Source organism: Harpia harpyja, chromosome 9, assembly GCF_026419915.1.
Source record: "Harpia harpyja isolate bHarHar1 chromosome 9, bHarHar1 primary haplotype, whole genome shotgun sequence".
In the NCBI taxonomy this organism is placed as follows: Eukaryota; Metazoa; Chordata; class Aves; order Accipitriformes; family Accipitridae; genus Harpia; species Harpia harpyja.
The window spans coordinates 22,707,053-22,723,361 of record NC_068948.1 but is presented as its reverse complement, the minus strand read 5'-3'; the positions used below and the strand labels follow the sequence as shown (position 1 = coordinate 22,723,361).

The 16,309-nt window shown below is 59.7% G+C and overlaps 1 protein-coding gene across 7 annotated transcripts; it reads right to left on the bottom strand.

Moving 5' to 3' along the window:
- Nucleotides 1-1,233: 1,233 nt before the first annotated feature.
- Nucleotides 1,234-15,063, bottom strand: SLC9A5 (solute carrier family 9 member A5). 7 transcript variants are annotated; one of them, XM_052797240.1, is made up of 16 exons: nt 14,880-15,063; nt 9,622-9,924; nt 8,800-8,966; nt 8,420-8,498; nt 7,969-8,146; nt 7,618-7,838; nt 7,245-7,447; nt 6,582-6,722; nt 6,380-6,450; nt 5,535-5,664; nt 5,268-5,356; nt 4,953-5,079; nt 4,653-4,823; nt 4,002-4,071; nt 3,661-3,792; nt 1,234-3,369 (listed from the first exon to the last, which is right to left on the bottom strand). In XM_052797240.1, exons 1-16 carry the CDS (start codon nt 15,010-15,012, stop codon nt 2,903-2,905), a joined length of 2,682 nt encoding a protein of 893 aa, XP_052653200.1. In that variant the 5' UTR covers nt 15,013-15,063; the 3' UTR covers nt 1,234-2,902. The 7 variants fall into 7 exon arrangements, 6 of the variants coding, with proteins under 6 accessions (XP_052653200.1, XP_052653201.1, XP_052653204.1 ...); XM_052797241.1 differs by having other exon boundaries at nt 6,582-6,671; XM_052797244.1 differs by having other exon boundaries at nt 6,582-6,671; nt 7,311-7,447.
- Nucleotides 15,064-16,309: the final 1,246 nt, after the last annotated feature.

Genomic DNA, 16,309 nt, shown 5'->3' with positions numbered 1-16,309 from the left:
GGTTTGGGCACATGTGTTCATGGTTTGGCCTGGTTCTTGTGTTTTTCCACTGAAGCACTTTAGTATTTTTAGGCTGAAGGAGACAGCTTTGTGCTATGCTGGAAGGGTCAGAGCAGTCCTGTGCAGGCAGGATGCTGCTGGCTATCTCTCCCTGTAAAGTGAAATACAGAGATTAGAGTATGAGAATAAGTACCAATAAAACCCTGTAGGGAAGGGTGTAGTAGGAGCCACCATCCCTGGTAACAACATGGCTAGGGTTGAGGGTGGGAGGAGGGGGCTCCAAGCTCACCAGCTGCTGGCTGGTGGCATGGAGAGCCTGCACACACGTTAGCTGCTAAGCTCAAATAACCAAGTGAGACAGCAGCAACCAGCCTCAGCATTTCCCAAAGCCGAGACATCTGCTTTTCCTCCTCTGAGGACCTGAATGCTGCAGACCCACCAGTTCCAGGAAGACAACCTGGCCCACGCAACCTGGTGCACCGCCAAGGTGATCGTGTCTGCAGGAAACGCTGGCACCGCAGTCCGGCATGCAGAGCACGGCTCGGCCAGCATCGCTGGCCAGTGGGATGTGAGGCAGATGGGAAACATCAGGAGGAGCAAGAGCTTCCGCAGGGACCAGTGCAAAGCTCTCGGGGCTAGGAGCTATATAGGGATGCTGCCAAAAAGGACCTAGAGGTGACAGTAGATGCCAGGTTGAATACAAGCCAAACATCTATCTTGTGAATCGAGTAAACCCCATTTACTCTCCTTCAGGAGAAGCAGAGCCAGCAGATCGAGGGAAGAGCAAAGCCAGCACACACCAATGCAGGGAGGTTCCTGTGACCCAGAATACCCTGAAACAGATGCCTTTGAACCATATTTCTGGCAAAGAGAGAGGAAGCATGGACATGGGAAGATCTGGGCTCGCAGCATTCAGCTGCTGTGCAGGCAGCCATGACACCGGGCAGCAAGGGCCTGGCTGCCTGGTGGCCTCTTGCTGGCTGCTCCCTGCAGCATGGCCTAATGACAGCTGCAGGCAAGCTTCTCTTCGGAAAGAATTTCGTATTTTCCGCAAACATTACTGAAAATAGGAAATCCAGTTAGGCACATCGAGTCTGAGAAGGGGGCTGTGGCCTCGGGTGGAGAAGAGCAGAGACGCACAGGGACATGGTGCCTGTGAGGGAGAACTGAACCAGGAGTTGCAGGAACCAGGATGTGCAGAAGTTCCCAGAGAGCAGAGACCACACCGTGACGTCTGCTCCAACTCTGATTTATTGAACATTACAAAATACTCTGCATATATTTTCACATTAAAACAATATTCTTGCAAATAACATATTAAGTCTTGAGTCATTTGTGGTGCCCATGGCTACAGAAAACACTGACCCAGCTAGAGATTTAGTATGGCCCAATATCAGAAATCAAATCCAGAATAAGGCATACCAGAAATGCAAAACTATATAAAAACCTTTTAAAAACCTCATGCTCATCTGGTGGAACAGGTACAGAGCAGAACAGCCTTTGCTGAGCCTTGCTAACAGTACCGGGGGGGTACCGTCAGCTTGCTTGCCCCACATTGGGCTCACTCACCCAGTGCATCTAAGTGTCCCCTTGATAGCTGCTGTCTCAGCATGCCCACATACTGGAATAGACAATTAATTACCTGCTTTGGGGCATTAAGAGCCCAAGGCCCCATTCTTCCCCAAGAGAAGCATCCCCAACCCTCCCACATTGCCAGTGCCCAGCTGCCATGCCAAGCTTTTGCATGCAGAGCAGTTCTTGGGCAGCAATTCTTGGCCCTTGGGGTCACACCAGGAATAATTCACTGTGTGGGCCATTGCCACCGGGTCCCACCACCCTCTCAGGAGGGACCAGAGATAGCTGGGTGGCAGGTGGTGGGGACAGACCTTTGAAGATGCACTCGGCTCTCGCCCATGACCCCTGTTCCTCATGTACATTCATACCTGCTGCTCGCTCTGCTCCTTGCACCATGACCAGCCCTCCCAGCTGATGGGCCCCAGGCAACTGGAGGGACTGGGACATGGGCAGGATGAATGCCAAGGATGCTGTGCAGGGCAGCTGCCTCCTAGCAAAGCCAGACAGCTGAAAACCACAGCTATTGGGGATACATCCAGACAACAGGTGTGAGGCTGGCACAGCAGGTTGGTTGCCAGAGGAGTCCCTGTGCGTACAGGTTCACTAGTCCGGCTCCTGGTGGAGCCAAACCCCAGGAGCGCTGCTCCCAGTCCTGAGAAGGTCACGGCCTTGCCTCTGTGGTACCTCCATAACCCAGGGAATGCAGAGCTGCTGTGGCAAGGAGCCCACCTCTGGCCTCCTGGCTGAGCTCCATGCAAGCTGTGAGGAACCAGCACTGTAACCACCTTGAAGTCAATGGCTCGGTCGCTGTGTGTGGATGGGCTCTCGTGCACCAGCCGCCACTCCCAGCCCTCTCCGCAGAGGTCTCCTACTCACAGCCAGGCTGGAGATCAGCTCATGCTCCTACACCCGCAAGCAGCCACGGCCCGTTAACCAGCACCTCCACACCTCAGGGCAGCACAGCCATGACAGGATGGAGTCTGGCTGGGATCCCAGCCCTGGGAGGAACATCTCTGGACTCCCAGCTCCAGAAATGTGTAGGGACCAGCGAGGAAGAATGAGGTTTGGGGTCTGTGCCTCCCTGGGTGGACAGGGATTGTTGGTACCTGCTGTTGCAGCATGAAGCCCAGTTATTGACCAGTTTTGCATCATTAGGTGTATGGGCAAAGCCCACCCTGGAGTCCAGCTCTGGGAGGAGTACTGGGCTCTCCTGCGACTCCTGGAGTTTATGGAGACACACACAAGCTTTATAATGCAAGACAGCAGAGCGGTCAGCGGGTCGCAGCCCGTCCGCAGCCCCCAGCCCCTTTCCCATCCACAGTCTGCCTCAGAGGTGGCTTGCTCTGTTGAACATCAGCCATCTGGGCTCCGTGGCAGGCAGCATCCTGCCCTGCTCCTCTGTGGCCATCAAAGGCTGCAGCTCCTGCTGCTCAGCGCCATCCGGGCTGCTGTCACTCTGTGACCGGCTGCTCTTAGAGACATGGCTGGGGAACTGGAAGCAGGAGCCCTGCTCCGGCATCACCTGGCTCGCAGACTGGGGTTGTTCCTCCAGCACAGGGCAGGCGAATCTCCTGTGCTGAGGTACACTCTCGATGCCTGGGGGGGAAGCGATGCTCTCCAGGGAGGAGATGCTTTGGTTCCACGCCTTCTGCATATCCACTGGCACAATTTTGGTGGTCTCCGAGGAGACATAAACAGCCAGATCAGCCTGGTCTCCTTTCCACGGCAGCTCCTTCTCTGCCAAGGTGGGCGATGGCGGGATGATGCAGGGGCTGGGGCAGACATCCAGGCTGCCTGGGGATGCAGAAGGAGGGACAGTGAGAGGGATCTTGCACAGCTCTTGCTCTCTCTCTGGGCCCTGCAAACATTGCAGAACCAACCACTACCGAATGGCCAGCTGGCCCAGGGATGCAGGAGCTACAGGGAGGCTTTGCCATGCCTCCAGAGCCACAGAGAACAGCGATTCTCCCATTCATGCTCTGCCGACTTTGGTTTTGCCCAGGCCAAGGTGACTTTGCTCCCCAGGTGGAGGAAGGACAAGCTACCCAATGGCAGATGCACTGGCGTGGGAGCATCAGTGCCTACCAGGAGTTGTCTTTCCCTGTAGGACCTCATCAGTGGCTCGAGCGATGAACACAATCCCTTCGTCGTCCTCTCTCTCCGTCTCTGAGCTATCGCTCTCCTCCTCCTCTGAGCTGACCATTACAAGGACAGGAGCTGCAGACAGATGGAGGGAGTTGGTTTGGAGGTTGGGGCACCCTGTGGGGGAAGGATTGCACCCACGGGAGAAGGACTTGGTGCTAGCACAACCCTGGGTGCTGTCGTGCCACCAAGCTGGCAGCGGGCAGGCACAGCAGGCTGCTCTCATCCCACCCCACCATGTCCCCTTGCCAGGACCTGCAAACCTCACCTGCCACTGGCCTTACCTGCCTCCTGCCAGGGGACATTTCTGTGCGTCTTCCCATTGGATGCCTCTCTGGTCAGAGAGATGTTCTTCTGCGAAGGAAGAGGGACTGGCTGGGACCTGCCCCGTGCAAACCCCTAATCCCAACCCAGGTGGCCCTGCAAGCCAGGGTAACCCCGGGGACGCAGATTCCCACCCCAGCTAGATGGCAGTCAGTGGTTCCTAGTCCTTAGGCATTGTGTCTTCATGGCCCTACAACAAACAGCTCAGCTGCAATGGCTTCAAAAGCCTCCAGACGAGAGAAGACACCTAAGGCTCAATTTAAGGTGCACTGCCACACTTCTGAGCCTGGATCTGCACTAATGTTCAGGCTACTTTATGCTGAGTGCTCTTGGAAAACAAACTTGGGGCTCCTCCAGGGCTTGGGACTGCTTTGCCTAGGGAAGAGCCACTCCACGGCAGTGCTGGAGTGGTGGGGACATGTGGACATGCGACATCCGCGAGCTCACACACAGCACACGCAGGACTGAGATGAGCTGCTTTCCCTGCTGGCTCTGGAGCTGCCGATGCCCTGCAGCACCTCACCTACACCCCAAAGGACTTCACTCTCTGCGTCCTGGGGGAGGCTAAATCTCAGAGCTAGGAAAGGATCAGGAGGTTGGGGAGTGCTTGCCTTTTTCCTGCCCTTTTCCTTCAGCCTGGCCTTGTTCTTGGAGGAGCAGACATTGTGCTTTGTGGACTTGAAGGTCTCCAGCCGCCTCTTCATGTTCTGCCGGAAGATTTCTTTATCTTGGCGCTCTTGTTTATCTGGAGAGATGAAGTGACGGCTGTAGCTGGCCTTGTACTGGCCGAGGGAGAGGCAAAGAGACACAGGGTGAGCAGCTGGCCCCACAGAGCATCCTCCATCCCTGCTCCTCTTGCGGGTGCTGCTACCCTTGGGGTCAGCTGCACACCATGGCCAGGGAGTGCTCACCCGCCGGCGGGGCTTGTAGAGGCTCCCTCGCAGCACATGGTGCATGGCAGCATCCTCCTTGTCCCGGCGGCTCCGCACTGTGTCAATCACCTGCAGGTCCAGGCATGCACCACTCCCGCTCTCCCTCCTGGGGGGGAGATGGAGATGGAGGGAGGTGGAGGTGGAGATGGAGGGAGGTGGAGATGGAGATGGCAGAGCTGGGCTCCATGCCTGTATCTTGCCAGCCCCGTGCCAGCCCTGGCACAACCCAGCCCCAGGGAAGAGGGCAGCTGCAGGGGGTCCAGCAAGGTCTGCCCAGGGGATGCTCATACTTACAGGAGGTTTGTGACTGACGACTCTGACATGGACGTGCGGCTGGGCATGGAGGGCAGTGCCAGCTTGGCAGCTGAGAGCACGTGGCCACCCTGGGAGGTGGGAGGGCAAGGCTGGCATCAGGGCAGCAAGGACCCAGCTGGGCTCGGGGGTCCCCACTGCCTGGCCAGAGGGTACACGTGTGGCCATATATGGTGGGGACCGCCACCCCAGGCCAGCTGGCTCCCATCGGGGCCATCCTGCTGCCCAGCTCTCACCCCATGCCCCTACCTGGTCGACAAAGCTGATAGCATCACGGATGTTCAGCTTGTAGTAAACGTCCCAGATCTCGTCCCGCAGCCTGTAGGCAGATTTCCGCATCAGGAGCTGGCTCAGGTACTTCTTGTCGAACTGTTCCCACCTGCCACAAGATGAAGACACGGGCGGTTTAGCTCCCAGGGTACCATGGCCAGGGACCCCCTGCCCACGCAAGGTTGAGAGTGTCCAAAGCGTGGCAAAAGCAGGCTGGGCATGCAGGACCTGGCTGTGCCCAGGGACACGCTGCCAGCGAGAGCAGGAGGGGAGGGGACATGCTGACCCTTTGTCCCTGCCCAAGGGGAAGCCAGAGACTGGTGCGTCTGTGGGAGGTGATGGGAACGGGACTGGGGCTGGTGTGGCTGCCCTGCTGCAGCGCTTCCCCTCCAGGAAACAGGCTTTTTGCATCCTTTTCCTGTCACAGTGCTGCAGATAAACACTGCCTAGGCTTTAACAGGGCTGTTCCCTCCTCAGCACCCAGTGCAGCTCCGTCTGTGGGGAGGCATAGGGCCATCGCCACCACCATGGACAACCCATGGCCCTCCAGCCGCTCCGGCATGGGCAAGCAATGCCAGCTCTCACAGCATTCCCAGCTACACCCACCCGATCTCTCTCCAGGATGCTTTGGGACCTCAGTCTGCTGCACAACAGCAGCCAGATGGTCCCTTTCCAGATGGACTGATGGACATACAGCCTTCCTGGTCCTGCTGCCATGCCTACAGCAGGGGTGTCCTCCAGCGGGGACCCTGCGATGTCCCCATGGCTGGCATGCACCCCCATCCACCTGATGGCCGGCAGAGGATCCTGGCTAAGACACTCACTTGTCCCGCCAGTAATGGTAGCCGTGGTGCCCCACGATGTCCTCCACCGCTGCCAGGATGTGGTCAAAGGCCTTGAGCGAGGAGAAGAGGGTGAGAGTGGTGGCAAGGCTGCGGGTGCCCCTGGGGGTGCTGAGATCGTGCATTCCCCTCACCCAGCCCCGGCGGTGCAGGGAGCCAGGCAGTCTCCAGCACCAGCACCTACGTGCTCATGCAGCTCCTCGTTCAGCGTGGGCTTGTGGTGGTCGCTGCGCTTCACCTTCAGCCATGTCACCAGGGGTTTGATAGTGAGGCCCTGGAACAGCAGAAGGCAAGGGAAAGACTGGGAGGGCGAGAGGGTGCATGGCTGGGGCACAGGGAGCAGAAGCAGCACGAAGTGACCGGGGACAGCAGCTGTGCCAGCCGTGTGTGCCCCTACCAACCCAACCCCCTGCCTCCAGGACCTGGGCGATGGTCCTGTGTCCCAACAGGCAGCAACCATGTCATACCCCCCAAGTTCCCCCTCCCCTAGACTTGCATCCATCTGCTGTGCGGGTACCCTTCCTGGGGCACAGGTACCCCAGAGCCAGGGGCCATCAGCAGCTTTGTAAAGAGAACAGCCTGGCCAGGCACACGCCGTTGCTGCCCTTGGAGCCAGTCCCAGAACAAGAGGCCAACGGGGAAACAATGTGGGCCATGGCCCCACCTTCGTGACAGATGCCACGGTGGTTCTGGTGATGGATGGGGTGCCAGGAGGCACCAAGGACCAAAGGTCACTTGAAAAGAGGTACTTGCCCCACGCACATGTCCCCAAGCACCCGCCTGGCCCCCAAGGCCAGCTCTGGGGCAAGAGGGCAGCACTGGAGGAGGGCATGGTGCCCATCCTCACCTGCACAATGACAGTGAAGAACACCACCACGATGGTCGTTGCCACAAAGTAGTCCTTGGCTTTCACCTTTGTCCTGTCCAGCAGGATGACCAGGGCAAAGGCCACGGCCCCGCGGAGGCCACCATATGACATGACCACCTGGTCAATCCTGTCCAGGGGGATGAGGCGGAAGCGGTTGAGCACACAGGTCTGGAGGACAACGCCTAGGGAAGAAGTAGAAGGAGAGCGTGGGATGCTCGCAGCGCCCGGCCTGCTCCTGGAGACAAGGCAAAACCCCAGCCAGGAGCTGCCCCAGCCTTTCTTGGGGGATACCACTTTTTGGCATGAAAAGGGCTGGGTGCTACTGGCCAGAAGCACAGTGGGGCAGACTGACCCGCAGCTCTGAAGAGCAGGATAAAGAGCAGGGTGCCCAGCACCAGTGCTGTGTCCCATGCCCACTTGGAGGTGTCCACAGCCGAGATGCCCAGAAACATGAAGATGATGGTCTCTGAGCTGCTGGCCAGGGTCTTCATGGTGTACTTGACCGTGGTGCGGGATTTCTGGGAGATGTTGGCTTCCACGTACTTCTTGCAGCAGATCCCACAGAAGGTGACTCTGCGGAGGGGTAGAACGAGCTGGCATGACCCTATAGCGGGATGAGGAGTGGGTCTGCTCACCTCCTCTTGCTGCTCAGCACTGCACCCCTGATTTCCCAGACCCCACTGGGGGACACCCCAGTACTCACGCCAGGATGGAGGAGAGCGAGACCATCTCAGCAGCAAGGTATGCAACATAGGCCAAGAGGAAGACAAAGAGTGGCTCAATGATGCGCACGCGCTTGGTGAACCGCGTGATCAGGGCCAGGAGAAAGGCGAAGAGCAGCCCCACAGCCGTGCCCCCGAGGCTCACCAGGAAGAAGGAGGCTGGTGGGGGGAGAAGACTCATTTGCACCATAAGCAAGTGAGCCCAGCTCTTGTGCCCCGCGGCCATACCATGCTGAGCTGGCCAAGCCCCATGCTCCCATGGGGGTCCCCACCAAAGCATCCCATGATGATGGCTGGCATGTGACCACTTGGATGGAGGTGACAGAGCTGTGGTGCTCAGTGGCCACCCCACTGCACGACAGCACCCGTGCCTGCCCCCCACACTTCCACACGGGAGGAAGAGGTGGAGGGGCTGTTGGGGCACATACTCACCTACCCCCTTCATGTAGTCCGTGGCATGGATGTGTGCTGGGCCCAGCTCCACAAAAGAGTTGAAGACCTTGTACAGCACCTGCAGGCAAGGCAAATCCCTTGGGGAAGGCAGGGAATTGCCCTGCCTTGAGAGGGGCAGCACCTGCGGGCAGGATGGACCCTGCAGAAGAGGCATCACCTGCCCCAAATCTGCCAGGTGACACAGCTCATCTCAGCAGGCAAAGTCCCCCAGGGCCAGGAGAGAGGAAAGACAAAGAGAGCATGGCATGGGTCTGCTCCCAACCTGGGGATGTCACCTGCATCCTCTCCCCATCCTGGGGGACTCCAGTGCCCTGGCCCACGTCGGGCTCCACATTAGGGTCCCCCAAGCTCCAACTCACCACGGTGACAGCATCATTCAGGAGAGACTCGCCAAACACGATGATGAAGAGGGTCTCATTTACATGGACCTCTTCAAAGACGGCCAGCACTGCCACGGGGTCCACAGCTGAGATGAGGCTGCCGAAGAGCAGGAAATCCATCAGCCCAGCTTCAACGCCTGGATCTGCTAGGACAGAAGGACCAAGCTCAGGCAGACCATCTGCCCCAGAGCCTCTCTCACAGGGCTGAAACAAGCCTGTCCCTCATCTACTCCCAGTGACTTGGCTACAGCATCCCAACTTGGAGTGCAATGGGCTGAGCCTGGGAGTGCTCCCAGAACTCCGGGGTCCCCCAAGCAAAGCAGGGCTCAGCACACCCTTGCTGCAATATGAGGGGAGCAGGGCTTGGATGTCCCCCTTGGCACCCAGGTGCATCACGGCCCCTCTGGCAGGTATGCACCAAAGGAGGCTTAGCAGCCCCACCTCAGGTCCAGGCATCAAGTGGTTCCTCGGGGCTCAGGAGAGCTAAAAACACAGCCCAGACCAGCCAGGGCCAGTGGCTCCAGCCAAGGACAGGGAACATGGCAGCAAGCCAGCAAACCTAGCCAAGGTCAGTGACAAAAATAGCAAAGACGTGAGTCAGCCCAGTGCCGAGCAGGGCCTGTTTGTCCTGAATGCTTGACTGCCAGAGCACTGTTCCCAGGATGCCAGGAGCCCACTACTGCTATAATTCCTGGGAATCCACAGCAGGGCCGGGCAGTGGGCTCTGAACTTGGGGATGCTTTGCACCTCCAACCCATCTTCTGGGGATGTGGCCCAAGCTGGGCAGCCCTGTGCACCCACCCATGAGCCCGGCTCGGTGCAGCCCCCAGAGCGCAGCGCCAGTGGTGAAGGAGTTCCAGAGTGTGCCCACCACCGCGTAGGTGAGGATGGCACCAATGTTGTCAAAGAACAGCCGGCTGGGCATGAAGTAGCCCGAGTCTAGGACGATGGGGGGCAGAAGGAAGAGGAAGAACATGTTGGGCTCCAGCTGGTACTCGGCTTTCTTTGCCACGGCCAACACGATGCCTCCCAGGCCCAGGCCCAGCAGGATGAGGAGGCAGCTCTCCGGGACGATGGACGTCACCTTCCTTGACAGGTGAAAAACTAGAAGGAAAGGAAGAATGAGAGCATCAGCCAAACAGACACATGGACAGAGCATCCCAGATCCACAAACTCCACAGAAGGGTTGGCTGATGCACAATGGACCCTGGGGAGGACAAGGGAGCATCTAAGGCTGCTTCATGGCCATGTGTGTGCAGAAGACCTTCCAGCTAGCTCCCAGGTCAGGATTTCAAGTCCCTGACTCTTTGGGATCTCCCTCTCTTCCCCAGCCACTGTCTAATAAGTGAAACAGCTAGATATTTTGCTTTTCTTGGCCTCTGGTATCTGCACTTAAAGGATAAAAGCAGCCAGCAAGCACATTCACAGCATCACAAGCAATGCTGGCTGCTGTTTGAGACAAGGCATTCTGGTTCACTGGGACACGTTACCCCACTCAGAGACGAGGACGCTCAGCCCTGGTGATGGGGTGACCTTGTTTGCAGCCATCTGAGCAAGCAGACGGAGCAGCATGCAAACCACTGCAGCACAAGCCAGTCAGATGGTCTCTGTGCCAGAGCACAACCTTTCTTAGCACCAGCTAACCTACCTGCATGCAAAAAACAGGCACACAGGAGCTGCAGATTTAGAGATGCTTTGAATATCAGTGTATTCCATGAGAGGTTTGGACCAAATCTTAAACTGCCGTGGAACAGGATTTATTTTTTAAAGCAAGCAGAGTGTGCCCTGGTATTCATCCATCAGCAATGTGGCAGTGAGCCTGCAGCTTAGGCACAAGCCAGCGGGACGTCACGCCAGCCAGCACAGGGGAATCGCTCCTCCAGGCAGCCTTGTCCCCAAGGCCAGAGTGTCCTGTGTAATCCCAAATCATTCCAGCTTCCAGGTGGGCAACGCCCCATCCCTGCGGATTTCTCCTCCCTAGCGCAGGGTGCTGTATTTTTGCTACCCCCAAAGGGCAGTGCTTGGGGAAAGGCCGTCGAGGGTCACAGCGGTTTTGCCCTCGCATCATTGAGTTCTGCCATCGCTTGTGATGTCCAGCCCAGCTCTGGAGCATGACATGGCCATCAGATGAAGAAACCTTCTCCTGGGGAGTGGGTTCCTCCAGGCGCTTCCAGAGCCGCCTCTGTCCTTGAGCACCCAGCAGGTACAAGGGACATGAGGGCAGCCTCTGAGCCATCACTTGGCTGCAAGCCCACCCCTGCAGCCAACCCAAAACCAAGTCCCTAAAGCCCTTTAGCTGGATTAAAGGTGCCCATTGCTTGTGCCAAGTCATCCCACCAGAAGGAAAGCTGTGCTGTGGTCACACATCAACCCTAGGTCACTTGGCTTCTTCCCTCCTTAGGAACCCCCGTGGACAGACCATAAGGTCTGCCCAGCCCAGGGTCCTGTCTTCAGTGGCATGACCTGGAGAGAAGCCCAGGAACAGGCAGTGCTTCATCAGTAGGTTTCCATGTCTCTCTGCCCTTGTCATTCTCCTCTGAACCTGTCCCAGTCCTGCTCTATCCTCTCTGGGATGTGTACCAGTGTCCCTGAGATGCGGACACCCTGAGAACTGAGGTCGTAGCCTCCTGATATTCTCCCTTTCTCCTTTCCTAACACCTCTTAGTTAATTTGCTTTCCTTCACTGCAGCTGAGCACTGAATTAGGGGAAATAATTCAATGTCAAAGATCTGATCCCTAACCAGAGACAACATCTTTGAGCCCACCACTGAACATGCAGGCTAAGGGGGTCACTTTTCCTCTCGTTGAGACCCTCACAGGACCTGCGCTGCTCCATGGCACAGTAAGCCCTGTCTGTGCCATCCTGGCAAGCCCCGGCACTGCTCCCCTGCCATAACATGCCGGGAACACTGCCACAGCCAGCAAGGGCAGAGCGGCGAGCACCGGGCCGGTGTGATCTGCAGCTCCATCACCAACCATCTCGAGGGAAAAGAGCTGCAGAGCACCCAGGGCCAAGCCTCTGCCATAGCTCTGCAGCCAAGTGCCCCAGCCACAGAGCCCAGGGCATCCACCCTCACCTCCAGCCACCTCCGCTCGCTGCCAGCAGCTGCAATTCAACCACGGAAGCAGTGGCGATATGGCCACTACAGCCCTCCAAGCAAACCCACAGCCCGGAAAAGGGCTGACTGAGCTCCGGCCCAGCCAAATTCCTGCTAAATGACCGCACAAGCCGCAGCAGAGCCCTGTTCACCCCACGCGAGCTCGGCGAAGGCAGTGCCGGTGGGCGAACAGAGCTCGCTCAGCGCCTGCGGCAGGCTGCGAAACCACTTCCCGCCCACGGGAACAAAGCTCTGAAGTTTTCAAGAAGGGAACGAGGCATCCAGCCCCTTTCTGCATGCTCGGGAGCACTGCCAAGATCCTCGCTCCGTCAACCCATCTGCACTCCCCATACTGCAGAGAGATGCCCTGGCTGGCTGGAGAGACCCAGGAGAGCCCGCAGAGATGCCATGGGGACATGGCTCCTGGCTGTCATCTGTCATTCATTCCCCTGAGCCAAAAACTTGGGCAAAGAAGGGAGCAGCATCGGTGGAAAAGACCCTGCTTGTCCAAAAATCTCCTGGCTGAGCGGGGATGCTGCCACCCTCCCGAGCAAATGGCAGCACACGAGCTCCTCTGTGCCGCAGGGAGTAGCCAGTGGGGACGGGTGGAACAAGCTCTAATTTTACACACACTAGTCAAGGATTTCAGCATTAAAGGTTCCCACAGCAACAGTAACTTAGCCACATGTGAATTAACTTCAGAGCCATAATCCACACTCAGGCATCCATAATACAGGATTTGCCATTGGGAGGACTTGGGGCCAAAACCTGCTCCGCTCCTCCAGTGCTTGGGAAACGGTGAAACACCTAAACCAAGACACAGGCAGCTGGGGACAGAGGTGACAGTGCAAGGACAGAAGGTTGTGACCCATGGGGATGCTGCTGGGTGGAAAAACATCCATCTTCCGGCAAACCCCTGCCCATGGGGCAATGCTCATCACTTCCCTCTTCCCCACATCCTGTTCAAGCAGATCTGTGCTCTGCCCAAGTACGGAAAAGGCAGCAAAGCCCGGATGATGCCCTGCTGTGCAGGAAGGCAACACCCAAGCCAGTTTTTCCCCGCCCCGGGGTGTTTGCTGGCTCGGGGCACCCCGGCATCGTGACCGCCTCCGAGAACAGAGCCTGCAGTGTCATTTCCCCATCACCCAGGCATGGGGCCGCTTCCTCCCCTGCAGTCACAGGGCTGTGAGCTGGCAGCCCAGCGCCGCAACCGCAACGGCTCCTCTGCGCCAGCCTACGCCCAGCGTCCACGGCCACTGCAGCCGACGCTGTCCCCTCCACTCCCCAACATCCGACGCTGTCCCCTCCACTCCCCAACATCCTCCGCCCCCAGCTCCATCTCCTCTGTGGGCTCCTGTGCATGCATGAAGTTGCATGCCACCTCGGGGGACACCCCTGCCAGGGTGCTGCCCGCAGCCCTGCCTCCAGGTCTGGGTGTCGCTCCTGGCTCCAGGCTCTGGAAATCCATCAGACACATTGGATGCGCTGAGCCAGGCAGCCCGGAGCTACCGACCATCAGGGTTGCATCTCCCAGATGGAGAGGGAGAGTGGCCATCAGCTCACCTCAGGCCTGGAAGAACATGGCAGGGCTGTGGGCTTGGGAATGACCCCAGCTCAGGCCCCCTGCACCCGCCGGCACTGCTGGGGCAAAAGCAAGGGTGGCGAGGGGAGCACGTCAAGGGAAACCCACACAGGGAGCAGCTCCACAGAGACGTTTAAGAGAATAAAGTAAGAGCCAGGGAAAGGAATCATCTCTCTGATCTTCCGCAGGTAGGAGGGATGTGCTAGGCAGCTGGAGATGGCACAGCTGCAGACAGAGGGTTGTATTTTTAAGCTCACGACGCCCTTTAATTCATTCCTCGCGATGCTTTAGGTCTCCCTTGCGAGAAGGCAAGGAAGGAGAGGAGCACAAGGTCCATGGCAGTGGTTTCGATGATGCTTGGGACAGGCAGAGGCCAGCTGGTGGTCACAGCTGTAGCTCTCCCCTGAGTACTGAGAGCTGCTGCCAGTCCCTGGCTGCTCAGAGACTCCGAACCCCTGTTTCTTGAGCCAGTTCCAAACTAAGAGGGTGCTTGCACCCCTGCCGTGAGGGCTGTGCCCACAGTGGGGGCCCCCAAGGGGGAACCCTGCCTCAAGGTCACGGTCTTATCCCCTGGACCCAGCACAGCAGGCAGGGAGACTATGGGGGACCAGCCTTCTAGGGACCCTGCTCGGCACCCACATGCGGGCGTCCCATCCCCAGCACCCAGGGTGCTGGTGGGGGGCAGAGCCCTGTGGCAGATCACACACATCCTCCTCGCACCTTCCCATGCAGCCTCCCGCAGCGGAGCCTCCCCCCAGCTGTGTGGTCCTGTGCTGGGGAGCACGAGAGCCTGAGGCCATGCGGATCCAGAGCGACCCACCGGAGGGGTCCACAGGCACGGACCTGTCCCCAGGCTGTCGGGGCCACATCTTGCCCAACGCCGGTACCACCGAGCCCTTCCCAGAGCTGGGGGGGATCGAACAGCTTCGGGCCCTGCCGTCGGCATGTGCTGCGCCAGCCTTTGGTGCACGGGACATCCTTTCAGGCATCTCTTCTCCTCCCGAACCCTCCCTCCTCTGCGCCCACCCATCCATCCCTCGCAAGGAAAACGGGCCCCGAGCCTCCACGTTGTCCCTCGGGCTGTACCTTCACCTCGTCACCACTCACCATCCCACGGAAGGGGATGGAGATGTGGCGCGTGGTTGTGCCAGGCCACCGCAGCCCAGCTGAGGATGGTGACCAGCCGGGCTCTGGCCATTTGTCCCCATGACCCGTGTCCTGCTGTGCGGTGGCACCCCTCGCCCCAGCTACCCCCTGCGCCCACCGAGGATGTCACATCCCACCCTGCGTGCCCCGGGGGTGGGCGCAGCTGCTCCCGGAGCCCCGGGCGACCGGGGCGGGGGCGGGACGACACACGACACGACACGGGAGACACTCACCGATCTTGGCCAGGCTGGCCACCAGGATCCAGGCGGCCACCAGGCAGGGCGCCTGCACCTCCCGCCACTGCCACCGCAGCAGCTCGGCTCCCGCCGGGGCGGCGGGGCCGGGGGAGGCCGCCGGGGGCTGCATGGCCCCGCGCCGCTCCCCGCCGCTCCCCGCCGCTCCGCCGCGCTCCCGGCCCCCGCCCGCGTCACGCGCACGTGGGGCTGCGCCGGTCCGGCCCCACCCCACGGGCTCCACCCGCCGCTCCCCGCCCCGCTCCGCCTTACCCCCCGCCCCCAGCCTCCGGTACTGCCCCGGGGTCCCCGGTACAGCCCCCGGCCCCCCTGCACCTGCCCCGGGGGCCGGCACCGCCCTGCTCACCCCATGCATCCCCCTCCACCCCAGCCCACCTGCACCCTCCCGGTGCTCCCTGCCCCACCTCGGTCCCCCCGGCATCACCCTGGTGCCCCCTGCCCCATGCCAGTCCCCCTGCACCTGCCCCAGTACTGCCTGCCCCACAGCAGCCCCCCTGCCTCTACCCTGGTGCCCCCCTTGCACCATTCCGGTCCCCCTGGCTCCTGCCCGGCGGTGCCCCCTGCATCACCCTGGTGCTCGGTGCCCTCCCCTGGTGTCTCTTCTCTGCCCGAGTCCCCTCACCCTGGCTCCGTCCTCCTGCACCCGCCAGATTCCCAGTTTCCCCACCTAATCCCCCTCCCAGCCCAGCCCCTTCTGCTGCCAGCCAAGAGCACCCATCCCTACCCCAGCCGCTGCCTGAGCGCCAGCCTGGGAGCACCCCAGGGTGGCCCCCATGGTTCCTGGGTCCCCCTCACCTCCCCAGCCCTCTCAGACACCCTTAAAAGCTCCCACTTGCCCACCAACCCTGGGCCATCCCCCCTGCTCCAGGAGGTGCCATGTCTCCCACATCCCATCCCTGTGGTTCCCAGATCCAGGGCCCTGTGTCCTGGGCAGGCAGGGAGGGATGCCCAGGCAGCCCAGGGAGCGGGGCTTCTGCCTGGCAGGGGGCAGGAGGGTATGCTGGCGGAGTGCTTCATGGAGAGCCAAGCTCTGAGCTGTGCCCATGTGTCCCCGGAGCCAGAACAGGACACCTTGGCTGGGCCGAGCCCTCTGGCTGGTACTACCTATGGCACGGGCACCGTCGGACACCAAGTGCCAGGCAGAGCCTGCAGGCCAGGGAGGAATGGGCTCCAGGACATCTACCCTGGCAGCCTCGGCAGCGTTGCCTCTTCTCATCTCTCTGACCCAGCACAAATGTGCAGCAGACATTTGCCAGCGGAAGAAAATGGCTGGGGAAAGCAGCCTGCTGCTGCCACCCCCTGCCAGCCGGCTCCTGCTGGGAAAGGCAGCACAGGAATGGCCTCGCAAGGGCTGCCGCTGAGAAGAAGCTGCTTCTCGCTCCCCTTTGCATAATTAAATCATGGACCTG